Raw genomic sequence first — 21,003 nt, forward strand, 5'->3', positions numbered from 1 at the left:
ATTCCATCCGTAATGAGTGAATTTCTGCAAGTGAAGGCATGAGGTTTGCTTGCAGCCCGAAACGTCCAGCAGCTACTACTTTGGTAAATTATCACGACATACATCGCTTAGGCATTGACATCAATTCCAATTCGAAGCAGGTATGTGGACCGCGCTCCGCTTGATGCTGTGGCGAGCAATCTGAGCCAAGGCTGTCAGTGGCTCTCATGAAAGTACCCCCAAGCCCCTCCTTTCCTCAGAGGCACCTCGTGAAGAAGCCACCGAAGCCTATCGTGACCCCATTGCAGTAGCATAGCCAAGCGTGCTCGGAAACCTGTTAAAAGGCGCAGGTCTCCAAGCCCCTCCTGGGGGACTCGCTCGGATCATTTATTTATCTTGTGCGCATTAAGAAACCACCATTAGGCTGTAGGGGGAGGTGCCACCGCCTCTCCCGGAGCCAGCCTGCTGTCTCTCCCTGGGCAGAAGCCGGGAGCTCTGAGGAGGGAGTCAATGGGAGCCGCGCAGCCCCTGCCTGGGATGGCCTGTGCTGCCGGGTCCGGGTTTGCGCCGCGGCCCCTTTTGTGAGGTGAAAACGTCGCTGGTTCGAGTTTTATCACTGGTTCTGTTGACTGCCGCGGCTGCCGTTGGAGAGAGCTGCGTGTGCGTGTGTCTCCCCTCTGCTTCCGGATTGGTCTGTCTTTTAAAGTGCCGACCAAGGGTTGGATGCTAGGGTTGCTGAATAACAGGTGCATTTTGCTGCTCCGTCGCCTCTCGGAGAAGCAGCCGAGGAATGCTGGTGCATCTTTTCTGTCACTAGGAAAAAGGCAAAAGGGATATACGGGGGAAAAGGCTACCCTGTGCTGGAATGTGGACCTTTTCTGGGTCTGGATAAAGGATGTGCGTTGTAAAGCCAGGAGGCTCTTTTATCATTCACGAGGAAGAGAAGAAAGGGAAAACGAGGAAGAAGATGTGAAGGGGGAGTCCAGGCTGTTCGGAATGTGAAAGCTGAGGATGGGGCGCGTGTTCTAGCTGATTCAGCAACCCATGCAGAGCTTTGCATGGAAGGGCGACGCTTTTGGGGCCCAGGGATGTCCTGTCCCCAATAAAATGTGCTGCTGAATTCCTGATTTGACGGATTTTTGGGGTGTTTTTGTTGTGTTGATGCTGGTCCTTGGGCTTCTGGAGACCGATGCCTTTTGGGGGGGCTGAAAGGCGTGCAGGATGAGTGAAGGGGCTCCCTCCACTTCCCCTCCTGTGCGTCCAGCAGCAGCTGATGAGGCGGCAGGGGGTAACCCACCAGAGGAGCAGGACGAGGCACAGAACCCCAGGGAGGTGCGCTGCAGCGACTGCATTGTGTGGAACCGGCAGCAGACATGGCTCTGTGTGGTGCCCCTCCTGATCGGATTCATTGGACTGGGGCTGAGCCTGATGCTGCTCAAATGGATTGTGGTGGGCTCCGTCAAGGATTATGTTCCCACCGATCTGATGGATTCCAAGGGCATCGGGCAGGACCCCATATTCCTTTCTAAGGAATCCAAGTCCAGCTCACTCCCAAAGGTCCCGGACACCACCACCACCACTGCTGCCACCGCCATTATTACCAGGACCCCCAATCAGATCAGTACCCGCTTGACCACTACCACGCGGGCACCAGGGCGCTTGCCAGGGGCCCGGAACCCTGCCAAATCCAGCCCCAGGACCACCACCTTGCGGCACACTGCATCTCCCCCTACCATGATATCTACAACTGGCCACTTCAGAACCTCCACTTTGGTGTCCAGTCCCCTACCGGGGGCCCACACCACCCAGACGGTGCCCACTTGGCCCACTGCTGCACACACTACCTCCTCCACCACCATTTACCTCCACGACTCCACTCCATCCTGGACCCTACCCCGTTTCCCAGACTCCACTACCACACCAGCTACCACCGCCTTTCCTAAATTCCGTAAGTACAGCTGCATTGGGTTATTTGTACATGGCTAAAGCTGAAGTCAACCAAACACAATTGCAGTGTGGGAGGAAACCATTAAGGGGGTGTGGTTGTGCCAATATGGCATTGATATCACTTTATCTTGTGAATACTCGTTCATTTACCAGATGAAATACGTGTTCAAGTCAGTAAATTCCCAGTTGGAGGCTACATTCCAAGGATTAACCCTATTTTTGGTAAATGAGAAGTTCCTAGTGTCTCAGGCAGGTGCTAACATATGACTCTGGAGGTGAAATGATGTGATCTTCAGTATCAGAGACTCCAAACCTTGCTTCACGGGTATTGGGAGTGGACAGAACAATGCTGAGTCTCTGGAAGAAAGCACTGAAATATTGTTTTCGTAAATGAAAATGTAAAACCTTTACTGAATGAAGCTGTTGGTAATCTCTAAACAGCCCACCTGGTTAAGCGTTGCTGTACACAGTACTGACAGTTTTCCATATGTACATATATGGGCGTTTTAGAAAGTGTATCTTTGAATATTAACGCAGGGGCGGAGCTATCAATTGTGCAGCAGGCGCAGTGGCACCGGGAGGTAGGGGAAGGGTGGGCTAGTTTACTCAAATTGTGGCTATTGCTTGCCGGCCCGGTCCTGGAGGGTGGGGGTGGGCATTTTCCTCCCTTGCCCAAGGGCCCACGGTTCCCTTCCAGGCCACTGTCATTATTTTATAAGATGAGCCCCATGGATGCGCAAATGAGGTGTATGTAGAAGGCCGTTCCTCCTTTCTGCTCGGGTTGAATGGCAGGCAAGCTCTGCGCATTATGCAGCTCTGTACTCGGCACAATCAGACGCCCTGCCTAATGTACTGGTCGCCTCGCGGCTGGGTGTGCTGCAACCGCTGAAGGTTATCTAGGACAGAGGCTTACCTTGGAACTGGGAATGTGGCAAGGGTCTTGTTTTCTGAAACGCTCACTTACAACAACTCCCCCCATTACCGTGCTAAAAAAAATGCCTCATAAATGTACCCTCTGCGGTTGGTGAAGACCCCTGTCTCTTGGGCTATAAATCAGTGCGAGGTTAAGGCAGAGTCGCTTTATTTAGTTCTGATCCCTGTTTTGCACGGGGTGCATGGTGAATGCAATAGCAATAGCTCATGTCAAGTGAAAGTGGAGTGAATGTAATTGTGCGTGGTGCATGTGTGTGTATGTATGTATGTGTGTGTTTCAATATAGATATACCGTATACATGGGTCAAAAGGCTCAATGTTTGTAATTGTTTTTGCTGAACAAACCAATAAATCTTGTCTTCTACGGTATTCGTGATGCTGCAGTGTTAGGAGACTGTCAAGCCAGTAAATTAGTAAAAAAAAAACTGCCAGTACAATAGCAAACAAGGCAATAACTCGCCTCACTAGCGGTTGTCCAGGGCTGTTATTTGACGAGGGGGTTTTGCTCCAAAGCCCCTCGCGCCTGTTCTCGTGGAGAGTTGGGTGCGTGGGACGTCCATTTCATTGGCTGCTCCACTGACAGAAATAGCGCGCCCTCCTGGGAGTGTCGCAACCGCCAATTTTGCCAACCTACCTAGGATTCTGTTTTCTCACACCGAGGCTCATCTAAAAGCTGAGTGAATGGGAACTGGCAGGCCTCGTGTTTTTTAATCATGTATTTTTTTATATATATATTTTCTTCTGTTCGCTATGGCTCTATCTTTGAATTTGTCCCAATGCACTCTGGAAGCCCTTGAACGTGGACTCTACCGGCAATACTTGTTAATGTCTGCTAGCTCTGTATCCCACAACTGGGAGAAAAAAACATGGCATGTATAAGAGCGGGCAGGTTGTGTCCCAGGAACATTTTGCATGTTCGTCACGCCTCAGTATGTGTGTGTTGAATGTATACATATTCATATAAGTGGAGGACGGTGTGCAATGTAAAGGCATGTCCGTCAGTCGGTGATCAAACGGGGATGGCAGAACAACTGCCGATTACCATTAGGGCGCGATTAAATAGATTACACGAGGAAAAGGGATTTGCATTTGTGGGGCATGTGACATTTTTTTTAAACACAGCTGTGCACGGTTGATGCCGTTAATCTGGTGCCAGGCTGGCCCTATTTCTCCCTCGTTCTCGCCCTGTTTCTCTCCTGCGTTCTCCCTCTCTTTCTCGTTTTCTAAGCCCCCCCTCACTGTCTCGCCTTTTTCATTCCATTTCCTCTCAATCGCTCCTCGTTTTCTGCACCCCGCTCTCTCTTTATCTTTCTCGCTCTCGTACTCTCTGTCAGCCTCTTCTTTCTCCCTCTCTTGCAATCCCTACTCTCTCTAGCTCGAACTCTTTCTCCCAGCCTCACTTCGCAGTCTTTCTCACACCTCCTTCTCTCGCCCCCCTCCCCCATTTCCTCCTCTCTCTCTCTCTCTCTTAGCAACCCCTGTCTATCTTCCTCCTCTATTTTCCACTCTCTCTCTATTTATCTCCCTCCCACCCTCTCTCTCGTTGCTGCAGTTTGGAGACACCGTTAATTGTCACCGGCAATCTATGTCTGCCTTCTGCGTGTACCTTGTGAGCGAGCACACGAGGCGCGTGCCTTGAACTACGGAGGGCACGTGAAGTCACTCTCTGTGGCCTCCACACGGCCTAAGACTATTGCTGAAGAATAGTTTTCGAATCCTGGTTCAATATCAGACACTCAAAATCTTAAATTCCACTTGACACAATGGGAACGGACACCCCTGCGCTCATTTTTCAGGGATACACATTTCGAGTGTAGATATATTTGATATACATACAAGGGAGCTCTTTTTGAAATTGAACATTGCTTTTTTTTACAATAATAATAAAAACATGCAGATTATCATAATAGACGATATTGTTTCTGCAAATATAATGGCAATTATTTCTCCCCTCGTATACTGTGCTCAAATTTTAACACATTTACTTATTTTGTGTTTTCTGTTATGCACTTCAGAGCAATGATCGCTGGACAATGAACATACTCATTTTTTTTCTTAACAGTTCATCACAAGGTTTTTTGTAGGATTCGCTGTTCTCTCCAAATGACTCTTTTGACATGTTAGTGGCTTACTCAGTGCATGTTTTGAAGAAAAATGATTAAACACGTCTGAAGCTATTTTCTGCCGTGGTTTGCTGCTTCGCATGCTGTGACAGGGTGAAAATCAAAATGGTTAATTTAACCAATTTCAGGAATTTTCTGTTGCTAATGAAAGGATGTATTTTCCATATATAAGCATCGTCCGCAATAGGTAAATTGCCTTTTCTCCTACGTTAAAAATACTGCCCTGATCTTAGAAAGCTTCGCACTGAAAGGCTGCACCGAGGCATAATTCGCTATAAGATGTGTTACAGAACACCAGATCAATAACTTCTGAAATCCAATTGAAAGCTTTTTTTTTTTTTTTTACTGAGCACATGCAGCATTTTTTTTCAGGCGCCTGCAGTCGAAGGACGTCCGGTATTCTTGCATGCGTTGACATGCAAGTGATGACTGTTTGATTCCTGCTGTGTGCATTAGGGGTTCTAATTAAAGTGCTATGTCGCCCCAAAGCCACCCACGTTTACATTTTTTCATGGGTAGCTTTGCCACAACGATTCATATATAACAGTGACTGAAATTCAATATGAGCAGAGAAGGCGTGTTCCTTCTTCATTAGAAACTATGTTGTGATTTATGGTGATGGGCTGTCCTCGAAAATGGCCTTCTTTTCGAAATTGTATATTCATAGGAATTTAATGAGTCTTTTATTTTGTGTGTGTCTTGGTGGTCTTTTCTATTTTTCTTCATCTTTATGGGGGGATCTGCAAAAAATTTCAAGATATACTAAAAAGTAATCATAGATTGTAATGAACTTTCACATGAATGACACATTTAGTTTAGTTGGATAATTCATGTTGGATTACATTTTTATCACAATAGGTTTGTCTTCTCATTTGCAGATTCAGTTCACTGTTAGTATGACTGTCTGATTTGCAGCTGGCAATTAAAATGTATATGCGGACTCCCCCTCATATTTTCTTAATAAGGTAAACCACGCATAAATGGTGTTTCATATACGCAGGCACCATTCCAAAGCCTCATGGGTAAAGGTTGTAAGCGTGAAAATGAAACCATAAATATTGTTGGCAACTCAGTTGTTAAATATTGAACACGGTCCAGAAGTAGAACACAAACCTACAAATCTTTACTGATCCAGCTAGCTGAGAGATTTAAAGAAGAATAAAGACCTGGGCCCATATGTATCAAAGGGTTTTACCCATTCTGTGTCTATGGGAAAATGTGTTCATACATATGGCCCCTACTCCCTTAATGACCCGTGGAGATGTGTGTGTTTAGATGGTGGTCAACAGCTTTCCGAGAAAGGTTCCAATAACTTCATTTTGACCAAAAATAGACATTGTACGGATCAATGCTTCTAATCTATGGACATACTCTTTGGTTAAAGGGCTCCATTTCTTGTTTCATACCCTTCAAATGATCTCTACTGATCTCAGATTTGTCACCAAGGGAATGATTACCTTTTCCACACATCAGTCAGTGAATACAGCATTGCTGCCCAAGAACCAGAACTCAAGGATCAACAATTCATCTTACTTCACCAGCAGTTTTTGTCACATTAAGAAACATGAGAGCCCGACACCCCTGCGATGTGTTTTTACTCACTGGAAACCCTAATTTCTTAGGATGATAATCCCAACTTGTGTCTACAGACATAAACTCTCAATGAAAATGTGTAGAATATTTAGATCTAACTTTAAGGATCAGTTCTATGATGAGACCCTTACAAGATGATATTTACATCGCATACAAACTACAATTGAATGGTAACGGAATAAATTGATAATTGAAATCATACAATAAAATCTTTCCAAAGATGTCATTTTCAATCGGTGATGGCCTTTTTTATGGCCTGGATATGGTGTATCCGAGCAGGTGAATCAATGCTACCTTTTCATTGCTGGTCATACAGTAGTGCCTTCAGGTGCTAGCCATAGGAGCCAATGCTTGCTAGGGTATAGGCAGGCTTCAGTGCCTCTACCACCAGTTTGTTAGAGCTATGAGTTGTTTTGACTAAAATTCCTAGTGGCCCACTATTGGAACTCTCTTTTTTGTTATTACATTTCTTCTACTCATCGATCCAATGCTATTTTTTCTCTGAACCCTGGCTGAGTCCCCGCAACAGTTCCCTTCATGATAGGAGCTGGGATAGATGTGTGACGTTTTTGTGTATACTATTTATGTTAAGTGTTTAGACAATAATGGATTTCCTAAACAGTGTGTACTATGTCAATTTTCTAGGCTTCTATTGAGCCACGTTGTTTATGCATGGGCTGTCTTTTTCTGCCAACTAGACTGAGTGACTTTCGTAGTCCAGGGTATGCCTGGCCATCTGATTTTAGACAGGTCTCAATGGGATTCAATCAATTTATCTGATTCTACTGTGCAAACATTTGCGTGCTATTATTAAAATATGTCAAACATTCTTAAAACTTTACAGAGCAGTTTTCACATTATAGAAGAAATGCAAATTTCAGAACTCAGTGGTGATCCAGAGCACCAAAACCTTTTCTGCACAGGACACAGCAACAGCTGATTTGATGGACAAGCATCTACGGTGTAGAATGTGGGTGATCATATGTAGATTGTTTGCTTCACCACACGCCCTCAATTCCATCTCAAAATGTCAAGCATTACAATACAGGACGTGGATCTGGATGGTCCATTTGTGCAAAGATCAGAATTAGGATTTGAGGCTGAAGGAAACACCAAATGAGTAAATCAATTTTTGCCCTACCATGGTACTCTAGCTAGTGCAGAACACCACAACATGATCACTGAAACTAGTCAATTGTGTCTAAACTATATTCTCTTTCTTGTACAAAGAACATTTGAAATCTGTGGTGACATATGATGAGTAGTGCTTGTTATCTGAAAGCTCTCTGGGAACTGAGCTAGGATTTTTGAAGTCCTTATTAGAGTTGTTGAGGTCGTGCCTAGCACTCCAAGAGGCCAGTAGTTACAAGAGAACAAAATGTGAGAATATAATTCTGAGAAAAATATAAGTTGTTGCTTACAGTTTTGATGATCATTTATGGTCAGGCTTGATACTGGAGCTGCAGAACTTGCTCTCACTCAACGTAAAAAGTCTCTCTTTGCCTTGGGTATGCTATTTGATACACTTCTTCTGTTTGACCTTTTTTACTAACACTAGCCTTATTATCCTGTACACAATATAAGATATGCTGATCCTACCTCAAGATGACTGTTTTACGTCCATAATACAATGGCGATGGCTGAATAGCATGGGAAAACCCCACAATGAACACTAAGAGGGGTGTTAATGAAAGACCCAAGTAGGACGTACATCCAGCACCGGATATATCGCTCAGACTGGCTTTGAATAGACCTTTCGTTTCAAGACTTGTTGTTCTGGTGTGGGTTCCGCTTGTGATGAAAGGCCCAGGTTGGTCTTGCATGAAGTCACTGACCATATTCACTAAGTAGCCAATGATGTACATCGTCTACTTATACATACCTATAACTTCTGCTAAGGAAATTGACATGATCAATACAGGAATATTCTGTTACTATTAGAAACAATATTTTGGTAATTCTGATGATAATGGATGCTCAAGGAAGTGGCCCCTTAGGAACCTGGCCTTTAAAGCATTCTACTACTCCCCACTCTGGACACGATGCAGACACATGGGCTCTTGTGACCACGCTCCGCCTTTTTTGAAATCAGAAGCAGAGTTGGTAGTGGGGGGCCTAAGGAACACTTGGCATCAAGGTAGCACAGCACTACGATGTCGCCCACCGATACAGTCTCACTACCTGAGTAACGGGCTGCAACATTCATGTAGAATCTTGTAGAAAAGCTCTGGTCAGGCAATTATGGACCTCTCGATTGAGGTTGTGAATGTGAGCTGTATGTGGTACCTAAATACCTTGATTAAGATTTAGACAGTAAGACATAAGCGTTGAACTGATTTGTCTCTTTGATTGTCGATAGGGCGGCTATGATATGAATCAAAAGACTTGATGTGCACTATACCCATAATGCCTTTTGAGAAACCAAATTGACAGCCAGGATCATGCAGTTGTATAATCCAATCCCTGGTGTAATGGATAATGAAACCAAAAATGGCTTCTGTCTCTTTACATGCAGAGAAAGCTGAAAATAGTATTCCTAAGGAAGAACCAGGGGATGGGAAAGTTGAGGTGTTTTGATTTAGTGGCTGAGTCATTCTAAGACTTAGAAGCATTGTTTAGAACATTACAGAATTCCATGGGACTATCGGCCTCGAACACCATTGCAACACTTACAAGATGTTGAGCTGGCATGTGATGCCATAATATTTAGCATTAGTCCCCACTTTTGGTTTAAGGAAATGTGAAAATATATTTGTGTCAAGGCAGAGGGCAATACTAATAGGTTATTGAGATTACCCATTAAGATACTATTTGGCACACGTCTTGATCTTAGACAGGCATTATGATTGTCAGTGTTTTGGGGTATTTATCAGTTTGTGCATGAATAAGAGTTTTTTGATGCAATGCATAGGTTGTGCATGGTCGACGATCTTCATGCACGTCAGGTTGTAAAATGATGGAGCTCTTAAGGTAATTCTTAGGTTGTGCATTGGCCAAACTCACTGCAATGTTCAATCTGCAGGTTTATTGTTCTTGATCTACATCTCATGTTGTGCACTAATGGAGCACTTGACTGTTTTATGTCGTGTAACTGGTGCTGCAGTGCTTGGGCTGTGCATGGTAAAGTTTTCAAACTCATGTCATGTTTCACAATAAAAGGGGACTTGGTCCAGTGGCCAAACTCTTACCTCAGTGGTCAAGCTGTGTTTTGCTGGTGTACTTGACGTGCACTCCACATTATACATTGGCAGCTGTCTTGGTAATATAATCATTTTGCTTATTAGTAGAACTCTCTCTGCATCACCCAGTCTGTGCAAGGTTGGTGCTCTCGATACAGTGATTGGGAGGTGCAATGTTACAGCTCAATACAGCACTTGATTCAGTTCTGAAGTTTTGCACTGATAGAACTTTTCAAACAAATCTCTAATTAAGCCGGTATAGTTCAAGAAGGGAATTTTTAATGCAATTCTGAGATTGGTCTTCAATATCCTGCATCATAAGATGGACTTAAAAGTGATCTCTGTACATAAAGTGGTTCTAGTCTAGGAATTACTGTGGGCGTGTGCACAACTTTGGGCAAAGGTGCAGTGGACCCTTTAATTGATGCTTGAACATGGGTGAGAAGGGGGATATTCACGTACATTTCAGTGTGGTTGTTGGGAGACACTGCTTCCTGTATGGCTAAATAGGTACTAATATGCACTATATTTCTGTGGAACGGGCAATTAATGTAAGATTGAGGTTCTGCATGGGCCTATTTGAGTCAATGATCAGTTTATGCATGGGCCATTGGATTAAAGCCTCATGCCCTAGGCATAGACAGAATACAATTTTCACCTGCTTTACCAGCCGTTTGGGCATGGAGAGATTAACATATCCATGCATTTGCCGACACAGTACTTATTGTTGATAAAAGATTCTGGCTGGCCAAGAAATTGCCATTTTGTATTCAAAATTTTTTTCATGATCAAATGCTAAGCTCATGTGAAAATCAGGTTTTCTCTATTTTAACCTTTCATTGTCCTGAGATCCACAAACATAAGTCTTGTTTGCCCAGTTCTGTGTAAGGGTATTTTCGACCCCCTCAACCTCCATTGCCCCTTGAGACATACAACTCAGGATAGCATTAAAGGATCTCTGAATAGGCCGCAGTTAGATATTTGGCAATGAGATGCCTAGAAATCCGAACCGCAGGCAGATTCACGGATATGAAACTCAGATTTTGGCTGCAGGAATGGCAACCATAAATATGAAGTGGGGAATGGAGGTACAGTCATTTTATCCAAAAAAGGTAATTTGCAGTTCTGATGGAAAACTCCTTGTCCAGTTAGGCTAGGCTAATTCCCATTTTATACACAAGGTCAGAACCCATAGAACTGCAAACAATTTAGAAAGGTTTGAAGGAAGGCCCAGATATATGTTTGGGCACCACCAATTGATGTCATCGTAATTTCCTTTATTTAATTAAGTATTTATTTAGAGCAACAAAGACCTAGGACACTTTACGAATAACAGTGCACTGATGGGAAGGGTTACATTGGGATTAAGAAAGGAGAGATAAACTATCAAGCATATATGATATTAGAGTTCATACATCAATAAACCATGCAAATTCTTTCTTGGATAGTACACAGATAACAGAGAGGAAAGCTGGCCAGTTTAATCTGTATCGAGGCAGTCTCTAATGGCATATGGTTATCATTGGGTCAGGAATTGTTAGAACAGATCGGTTTGAACTGACTCCAAAGATCAAATAATTGATGTGATATTTTTTACTTCATTAGATAGAGAATTCCATGCAGTAATTGCTGCCCCAGAGAAGATTTGTTTACTTGCCAATGGAGATTTACACTTGGGAACTTCCAGCAATAGGGAGTTATTGCTTCTCAGGCGTCTGAATGAGCAGGATGGGGAAGGCTGTAAAAACATGTGCTAATGGAGGCTGTATGAATTTATTGTCTTGATGTATCTTTTTGAAGTTAAGACACACAAAACCACACTGGTGTGTAGTCTCCACACCTATTATAAATCTTATGTTTGACCATCAGGTCCTCGTTTTGTTTAGTTAAAGAAGAACTACATTAATTAGCCCAGGTTTGCAGTATCAAAAGTGTATGTGAATAGACCATTGTATTCCTCATGCTGTTTGTTTCCTTCCATAATTAAAAAAAAAACTAAAAATGTAGTGCCATTCTAAAGGGCGAACATGTTTTGTCACCTATTTGATGTTTGATGCTTGTTACTTCTTGGGATATTGTGTACCAAAAACGATATCACTCACAGATACATCTGCTATTCGTTTTTCCTTAAGCCGAAGGTGCATGTTTCCTCACTTATTATGGTTCAGAACAATTTGAATGGTTCCGAATTTTCCAACCAATTCATCTGCGAGGCTGCTCAGACATATTAGCTGTGGTATAGAGTACATAATAAAATACATTTGAAGCATAGTTTTGAGCTAAAGGTGGTAAATCTGTCCAGGCGGGGAGTCTCAGAGGAAGTTTATCGAGACGGGGACAGGAAAAGCTCTTTCAATCCCTAAAAAAATGAAAATGAAATACCTGTATTTGTAAAGCGCACAGCTACCTCCGAAGTGGTGTCCCGGCGCTGGGGGCCCTCGGGAAGATTAAGCGAGCTATTGCCCAGAGTCACATGGCGCTGGGCTAACCTGCCGCCTGCGCCGGGGATCGAACCGTGAACCCCGTAGTCCAAGTCAGGCACCCTGGCCGCTGCGCCACACCTTCCAAAAAGCATACTAGTACACACACAGAGCTTGTTGCTTAAAGTCCAGCTCATATATTTGCTGACTTTCACCACTGTAGACAGATGAGGAGAAATACAGTCGCCTCTAGTACACAAGTTGGCTCAACATCAATGGGCAACTTATTGGTGGTTGTCTCAGGCATGACAGATACTCTTTCTGGGTGCAGGCAATCAAAAGTAACTAACACAAAAAATCAAATGAAGAAATGTATTGTGCTACTGATGAGTGGGATGTCTCACCACAAAGGAGTACAGGAGCAATGTATGGCGAGTTGACAAACATAATCCATGGGCCCCCATCTTCCATGGGTAGAAGAGTGTGTTGATGGTGCTACGTTCGAGAATTTGTGTTAAAGAAAAAATGTTGATCATAAGTCAGATTGTTTAATTGAGTAGAGACGACTACATAGATTGGGATGTATTTGGTTCATTAGTCTACTTTCAGTATCTGTAACATGCTCTCTCTAGAAGAGACAGTAAAGATAAGGCATTTCATGTCAAATTATAGAGATACAAGAAGCTCTGATTCATAATGTTTAAAGGAAACTTAATATTATACTCTGATCACCAACATCAGTTGGATGGCACATTACCAATAAGTAAAATACCAGGATGTGGTGTACTTCTTGCCGTTGTCAAATTCTCTTCACCTTAATCCACACCAAGATGTTTCCCTTTTTCAGCAGTAATTTTCTCTGGAAGTTTCAAGAGTACATTGCTCTTTCTGTAGGTTTTACTGTATTCTTCATAAGACTCTTTGCTGTCTATCTCTGCACAAACGTTACTGTATGGAGTCCAGCTGCTAGAGACAATTTGAAGCCATAACTCATTTTTGTTTCTACCTCATTGCTCATTTGCATTTGAGCAATACTGTATGACAACGTGTGTGCCTCCACTTTTGTCATAGGTAAATCTAAAGCAGCCCAGAAGGCTAATTCAAGAGAGCAACAGTTTTTTAACCGCTGGGGTGAAACTTATGAGTGGTGCGGTGCATGGCCGGTAGAGTTACCAGGGCAGGAATCACCAATTCCATTCATAATGTCCCCACTGCACCACACTATTTCTTGATTATAGGCATGGAGTAGGGACTAAAATGCAATGTAAAAGAATGCCTGGCCCTTTTTTGAGAAGCGGAGTGATGATTCCAGGTTTGTTGCCTCACAGGCATTCCTTCTGATTGGAGCAGGAAGAATTTCTGTGCTGAAACTGAGGAGTAGACTCTGGGTGCATGTCCATGCCTTGTGCATGTGTAATTAAATTGAGGAATGTCAACCTGGGGTAACTGGTCTACCGATATCAAAATCGGACCCTAAAACTGCAGTTAGGCAACAGTCATTAATGGGAATATGTATGTAATTATTTATATATGTATGTATGTGGTATTTCTATAGCGCAAACCTAGCCAAAAGGCTGCAGAGCACTATACAAGGTCAAAGGAAAGCATAAGTCTATGAGTAATAGGAGAGGTCACTGGTTTCTGGATGTTTAATGCATTGTGATGGAGTGTTCTTTTTTGCGCTGCAGTGTTCTTCAAAGGGGAGCATTTTCAACTCTTTTCTAAATTGGAGCAGCACTGGGGCAGTCCTGATGTTGTTTCAGATATTCTGGGTGAATGGATGGAAATGGCCTGCCACCTTGCCATCTTTTTTACACTTTTAGTCTGCAGTTTGATGAAGCCCTGGCTGTAGGTGTGAATAAAACCAATATAGATGATGAATTTGTCTCCACGATAAGTGGGGAACTGGTCGTGATGGCTTTTTAAATGATGCTGCTGGTTTTGAGGATGGTGCGAGCCAGCAAGGAGACCCAGTGAAGTTTTATCAGGATAAGGATGAAGTGATCATATTTCTTCATGCCCTGGATGAGGCTTGCTGTGGGGTAGAGGATGTCCTTAAGTGTCACTGCGTAAAGAATTCGAGGACATGGTGTTATGTTATGTTATTTTCATTTCTAACGCACACAGATACTGCAAGAGTGTCCCAGCGCGAGCCTTGAGAGAATGAAGAGGAGCCTATAGCCAAGATTAGAGAAATAGGTGAGTTTTCAGCTTCTTCTTGAATAGATTCGGGTCATGAATGCACCGGAGCGCAAAGGGCAGATCATTCCAGGCCAGAGTGGCCTTCACGGCCAGAGAGCTGCCGCCCATCCTTTGCAAGCGGAAACGCGGGACTTGAGCCAGAAGTTGAGTAGAGGAACGCAGGTCTCTTACAGGGGTGTAGAAGGAAAACCGTTTCTGAAGATAACCTGGCCCTGTGGCATACAGAGCTCGGTGGGCGATAACTAGGATCTTAAATCTGACCCTCTCAGCCATAGGCAGCCAGTGTAAGGCGCGTAGGTGTTGTCTCATGCTACATCTGGCAGGTATGTTCAAGAGAAGCCTGGCCACCGCGTTCTGCACCATTTGCAATTTATTTAGTAGGTAGCTCGGGATGCCAGCATATAAAGGGTTGGCGTAATCTACCCGAGAGAGAATGAGGGCTCGAGTCACCGTCTCCTTAGCTTTCTGAGGGAGAAGGGGAAGAAAGTTCCCGAGGATTTTTAAGAAACTGAAGCAAGCACCTGCCAGCTTCTTGATCTGGGTCGAGAATCAGAGATTCTCCTCGAACCAAACCCCTAAATTCTTAACATGGTTCCCTGATGAGGCAGGCAATACTGAGTCGGAGGGCCAGAGTGTTTCCCTAAACCGAGAGGGAAAGTCGCCAAATAAGAGGATTTCTGATTTCTCCTTGTTGCATTTCAATTAAGCCTCTGCCAACCAACGAAAGACTGCGGTCAGGCAGTGTTTGGCGGCCAAAATAGAGCCTTCATTTTTTTCCAATGTGAACAGGAGCTTGATATCGTCGGCATAAGTGATTATCTTCACCCCCAAGTCCTCTGCCAACTGAACCAAAGGAGTAACATAAATATTAAAAAGAAGAGGACTCAGAGAGGAGCCCTGTGGAACACTTGTGGTCACTTCCTTCGGTGATGAGGAAAAAGGTGGGAGTCATACCTGCTGGGTCCGATCCTCCAAAGAGGATTTGAGCCAGCCCCAAGGCTTGCTGATACGCCTAATCCGCCAGTCGGGAGAGCAGCAATGCGTGAGGAACCAAATTGAATGCCGCCGAGAGGTCCAGCAAAACCAAGGCAGCCCTCCCGCCGACATCCAAACAGTCTCTGATGGCTTTGGAAATTTCCACCAGGGCCGATTCAGTGCTAAATGAGGCCCTAAAGCCCGACTGGGCAGGGTGGAGAAGGCCTGAACTTTCTACATAGTCGGTCAACTGTCTGATGACCACTTTCTCACAAACCTTGGCCATACTGGGAAATAGGGAAATTGGTCTATAGTTTGATGGGCAGAGAGCATAGAGTGAAGGTTTTTCAAAAGAGGAAGGATCTTGGCCTGCTTCCACATGGCCGGGATAAGAGCTTCCTCAAAGGACATGGTAATAAGTCTATTGACTTCAGGATTAACAGTATCCGCCACGTCAGCCAGAAGTCTGGCAGCGCACGGGTCCAAAGGGAATCCTGGTTTCAGACCCCTTAAGATTTTAAGGGAACTGGGAAGTTCAATGGGGGTAAATGCGGCCAGTGAGTGACAGGGAGGGGCCGATAGGGATCCTCCGGCCAGGAGGGCACCACATTCTTTATTGCTGGAAGTACAGGACGCCTGTATAGTGCGAATTTTCCCCATGAAAAACATGGAGAGTTCTTCACACCACACGCCAGAAGATGGAATTGTGCTTCGGGGGCCAGGAAACTTTGAACTATAGAAAATATTTTCTTAGAGTTATTCTTGGCTGCAGGCATTCTATTCTCATAGTAATAGCTTTTAGCCTGTGCTACAGCCATATAATAGGTTTTTTGCTTATTTCTCAGCATAAGTTTATCCTCAGGACGGTAACCTTTACACCAGATTCTCTCTAGTTTCTTACACTCCTGCTTCAATATCCTCAGCTCAGGAGAAAACAGGGTTTAGAAGGGGAGTCTCTAGAGTGCCTATGTCGAGTAGCTGGGGCTATGAGATCAACAGTGTTGGAGATCCAGCTTGTGAACCCAGCAAGCCCCTCTGCAAGATCATTGGCAAGAGGGGATCTGGTGGACCCCAAGGCTTGGCTGAATAGCGACGGGTCAATTTTAGAAAACACAGGCTCATGCTCAGACCGTGACAAAAGGTCACCGTCTGGCAGAACCCAAGAGAAATATGTCAGAAAATGATCTGACCAAGACACCGGAGTGGGAGATTCAACTGCAATAGAAACATTTGTACAGATGGGGTCTAAGATGTGGCCTCCTGAGTGCGTCGGAAGGCCAACCCATTGGGTGAGCTGAGCAAGGGACTATATGTCTGATATTTCAAGAGTGTCCTTCGAAGCTGGCGGGTCAAAATGGAGATTTAAATCACCAAGATTGATATAATGGGTAAATTGAAAAGCTCGGGGAACAATAACTTCTCCCAGAGCTTTGAGAAACACACTCGCTGGATCCGGAGGTCTATAGATCAAGGATCCCCCAAGTGTAAAATGAAGCAAAACATTGATACTAAAATCCAGAGCTTTGCAATCTCCTCCAAGTGTTGAAACAGCCTGTTGAAGGGACCACTCATCTCTATATTTGATAGCCATCCCTCCTCCCCTCCCTTTTAATATGTCCACTCGAGATATTTTATAGCCAGTTGGAATTGCCAGTGCAATGGTTGGATTAGAGAACTCATCCAGCCACGTCTCTGTAATAAACAGGAAATCTAGTTTCTTGTCCACCAAAAGATCAAAGGTATCATGGTGCAGGGAGTTACCACCATGCCAACCTCCTTAGAACAATTGCCTTTTAAAGAGCATTGTATTCCTACTATTACCAATTCAATCCACATTATTAGCTTGAATTATACTATACTGAAATAGATGTCAACTTATTTTAGCAACAATCAAGACCTGAACTTGTACCTTAGATCCAAGACATGCTCACCTCTTGAAGTAATACCTGAAGAGCATATCCCTCCTCTAAATCATACTTACAAATTGACTCCTAAAGGAGATGTATGTTTTTTGCGCAGAAGAAAGTCACTGCCTGTGCTTCGTATTGAGGACTTTACAAATTAAATGGCCATCTTCACAATCTAGTCATAAGAAACAACAGTTTACAGACCACATGCATCAGTTTCCAAATTTTTGTGGGAATCTGAGGAATTAACCTTTAATATACAGTATTTCTGGGACCCTCTGCATCTCTAACTCTGAGGATGTGGAATTACCACATGTAAATCTCTGCACATGTAAACGGCCCCATAGCCGTACCTGACACTAAACAAATGCATCTGTGAGTTTATAGAAAAGGAGATTCTAGCATGCAGACCTAAAGAGAATCCGTTAGATCTTAAAGAATATTTACATTCTCTCCAGACATGAGGAGGAAAGTCCTGCTCATCAACTTTCACACTAGAGGGCACTTACACCTGAAAAATATGAACCAAACCTTAAATTAAACATGCCATTATGGTCATCACTGCCAGCACAAGGTTGGGCATGCCTTTTTCTTTAATCCCTATCCACCTGAACTGTAGTCATCACTTTGATGTCTCGCTTTCTTGGTTTGACAGTGGCCTACATCTGGGTTTACTGGTTGGACAAATTGAGCAGATACATGGAATTCATTAGTATCATTGAAGCAAGTATGCTCACAGGCTTCTAGTTATGGGCCACAGCTACTTTAACATACAGTGGTTTTCATTGACAAATAAGGTGTATAGAATGATGCTAAATATACTGTTATCAATCTTTCACTCACTTGATTTTACTCAAAGCACATGACACAATCACATCATCTACCTTTCTAGGCAAACTTGGATGTAGAGGTGTGAAGGACTAATTTTGACCGCCACCCCCACGGTGCACCTTTTAATTGACAAACTTTAAGCATAACCACTTTATCTCCAAGGACATTCCTGAGCCTTCCATTACATTTTAAAAAGTATGCTTTCTATGAGTCTTAAGTTGCTTTCACAAAGAACTTGGCTAGTGTAGTTAAATACATAATATGCAATAGAAATGCTTTGACAGATACATGCTTCTGCGTTTACACAAAGATATGTGTAACGAATAGCAGCATTCATTAAAGCAAAATTCTGCTCCTCATCACCAGCATCAGAAATTATGGACAATCTCCTTTTAAATGGGAATTTCTGTGTGAGTGAATCATCTCAAATGAACATACATGGCTGACATTTCAGGTTAGGTACAACTAAAAAAGTTGATAAGCCCCACAAACTCTGAAGTTTATTTGCATTCACAAACAATATGAAGCCGAAACTCCCATCCTAATAATGATCAGAGAATTACTCCTGTTGAGACGCGGAGTACGCCTGGTGGAACCAAGAGACAAAGCCCTCTAATGGGTTGAAGGTGGTCTGCACCAAAATAAACTTTTACACTTAGAGAACGATGTGCGATTGCACCTGAGTGTCACTGTCACAACTGCATAAATAATTACGACTTTGAGTGGTTCTATGAATCAGTGACAGTTGCAGGCCTCCAGTACTACTCCTTGATATTTTTAGGAATTGTGGAAAAGTTGGAAATCCATTGAAAACATCAGTGTATGCCTATATGAATACATTTCTGACTTTTACCAGCTGGTGTATAGTGAACTGTGTCCAGTATTCAAATCCAGGGTTGAGGTGACCACTTACAGATCATGGATATTCTTCTGCAGCTAAGGTATTTTGCATTGTAATCTTCTGGTAGCCCCGTTCTAACACTGGACAATCGGTCAATCTTAAACCATTCCCCTGAAATGTGGCTGCCCCCGGCGCACACATTGCGCCCTTGTAAGAGGGCGGACACCTTTAACCGCATTCTGGCACATCCACCACCCTGTAATTGTTGGAACCCTTCATGGGAGTCACCAATGTCGGGTGCTCTGAAAGCGTCATTTCCGGAGTGCAGAGGGCTGGGGTTTGGTACTTGTACCTGGCCCACCCAGTGGCCATCCTCTTTGTTCCCTCAAATAAAAAGGTAGCACCAATTGGGTTACAAAACACAAAAAGGCATGCAGCAGCAGACCAAGGTCAAGCACATTAAGTCCCACCAGTTTCATGTATTTTTGCACGAGTGCAGCTACTTCCGGCATCCCAGAAAGTCCACAAGAAAGGAAGGAGCACTCTAAGTGAAGTCAGTCGGGAAACATGCGTTATCCAAAAATTGTCTCTTTATTTACGTAGTTTGGTTAAAACTGGCACACAGCCAATGAGTTTCGTTCCCTAGTGCCACGGGAACTTCGTCAGGGCTTACTTGTGATGTATCAGGACATGTATAGCCTAAGTGCAAAACCGATTACCATCAGTGTGCGACGTCTCCAACCAGAATCGTCTCATATGTATAATCCAATAAGGTCTCAAGTGTAGTCCACTCCTTCAAAGCGTCAATGTCAAAAACATATAATGTCATACGAATACTATGCCGTGGTTCCCCTGGGTTCGTAACATCAATATGTATTTGCACAAGTATAAGAAATGTCAGGGCGCACGCAACGGTCCTCTGTTATGGACAAAAGACTGTAAAAAGGCATCTGTCGAAGATATTCCTTTAGAGAGAATCAATGTAAGTGGGGAGTACATATTGGCGAGTCCCTGGACGTACACTTGTTCCTCTTAATATTGAGAGGGTCCCAATTGGCAAGGAAGCCAGAGAGCCCCAGGACGTATAAAATTCCTTAATGCGGAATATTCAGCTATGTTATCAAAAAAGGTTCCAAATGGCATATTAACCAAGGAGCCCCATCGCGTCCTATTTTTAATCGAAAAGGGTCCCGGACGGCATGGTGACCGGTAAAAGGGTAGTACAGGCTGCCCCCGGTGCACACATTGCGCCCTTGTAAGAGAGCGGACACCTTAGAACCGCATTCTGGCACATCCACCACGCTGTAATTGTTGGGATCCTCCATGGGAGTCACCAATGTCTGGTGCTCTGCAAGCTTCATTTGCGGAGTGCGGAGGGCTGGGGTTTGGTACTTGTACCTGGCCCACCCAGTGGCCGCCCTCTTTGTTCCCCCAGATAAAAAGGTAGCACCAATTGGGTTGGCCACGGTGCCGTTTGGCGGGTGGGCAGCTTACGTTACTCATCACTATCTGCTCTTGGATCACCTGTAAATTATCCCACCATGTCGGCATATTTCATATATGAAATAACCTGCAGGAAACTGTTTTCCAACAAGCTTTTTGTGGAGTGAATATTTAATGCAGTGTGTACTACATATCTTACTATGTTGTGTGGGAGGGTTGCCGATATCGGCACTATGTCATACCCCAAGATTTAATGTATTGATCCCCTTCCAGATCCACTCTTGTGCATTTGTGGGACTCCCAGCAGCTGGAAACTGATATGTACACTTCTGCCATGTCTCCTCCATTACGGGCCATCTGTACCCAATTGTTAGCCACAGGCAGAATAGAAGTCAAAATGGAAGAAGGCCGTGGTCATCCCACTTTTAAAGAAACCTCATTTCCATCCAATCCCCTTCTTACTTTTCCTGGAGCGATCTTGGAAAAAGGTATCTCCTTTCTGAATTCTTGCAGAGCTCCTGTCTGATGGACCCAGCCCAATCAGGTTTCCACCCCACATACAGGACTGAACCAGCATTGTTATTGGTGATAGACGCACTCAGAATGGCGGTGCACAATCTTCAAGCTGTA

General features: G+C 43.9%; 1 protein-coding gene across 1 annotated transcript in view; it reads left to right on the forward strand.

Annotated features, from left to right (window-relative positions):
- Positions 1 to 494: 494 nt before the first annotated feature.
- Positions 495 to 21,003, forward strand: part of NRG3 (neuregulin 3) — a 1,803,861-nt gene continuing 1,783,352 nt past the window's right edge. Inside the window, exon 1 of the mRNA XM_085608548.1 lies at positions 495 to 1,927. Coding sequence (XP_085464674.1) covers positions 1,201 to 1,927 — 727 coding nt within the window. The 5' untranslated portion in view covers positions 495 to 1,200. The remainder of the gene's footprint in view (positions 1,928 to 21,003) is intronic.

The sequence above is a fragment of the Triturus cristatus genome, chromosome 1_2, assembly GCF_964204655.1.
Source record: "Triturus cristatus chromosome 1_2, aTriCri1.1, whole genome shotgun sequence".
In the NCBI taxonomy this organism is placed as follows: Eukaryota; Metazoa; Chordata; class Amphibia; order Caudata; family Salamandridae; genus Triturus; species Triturus cristatus.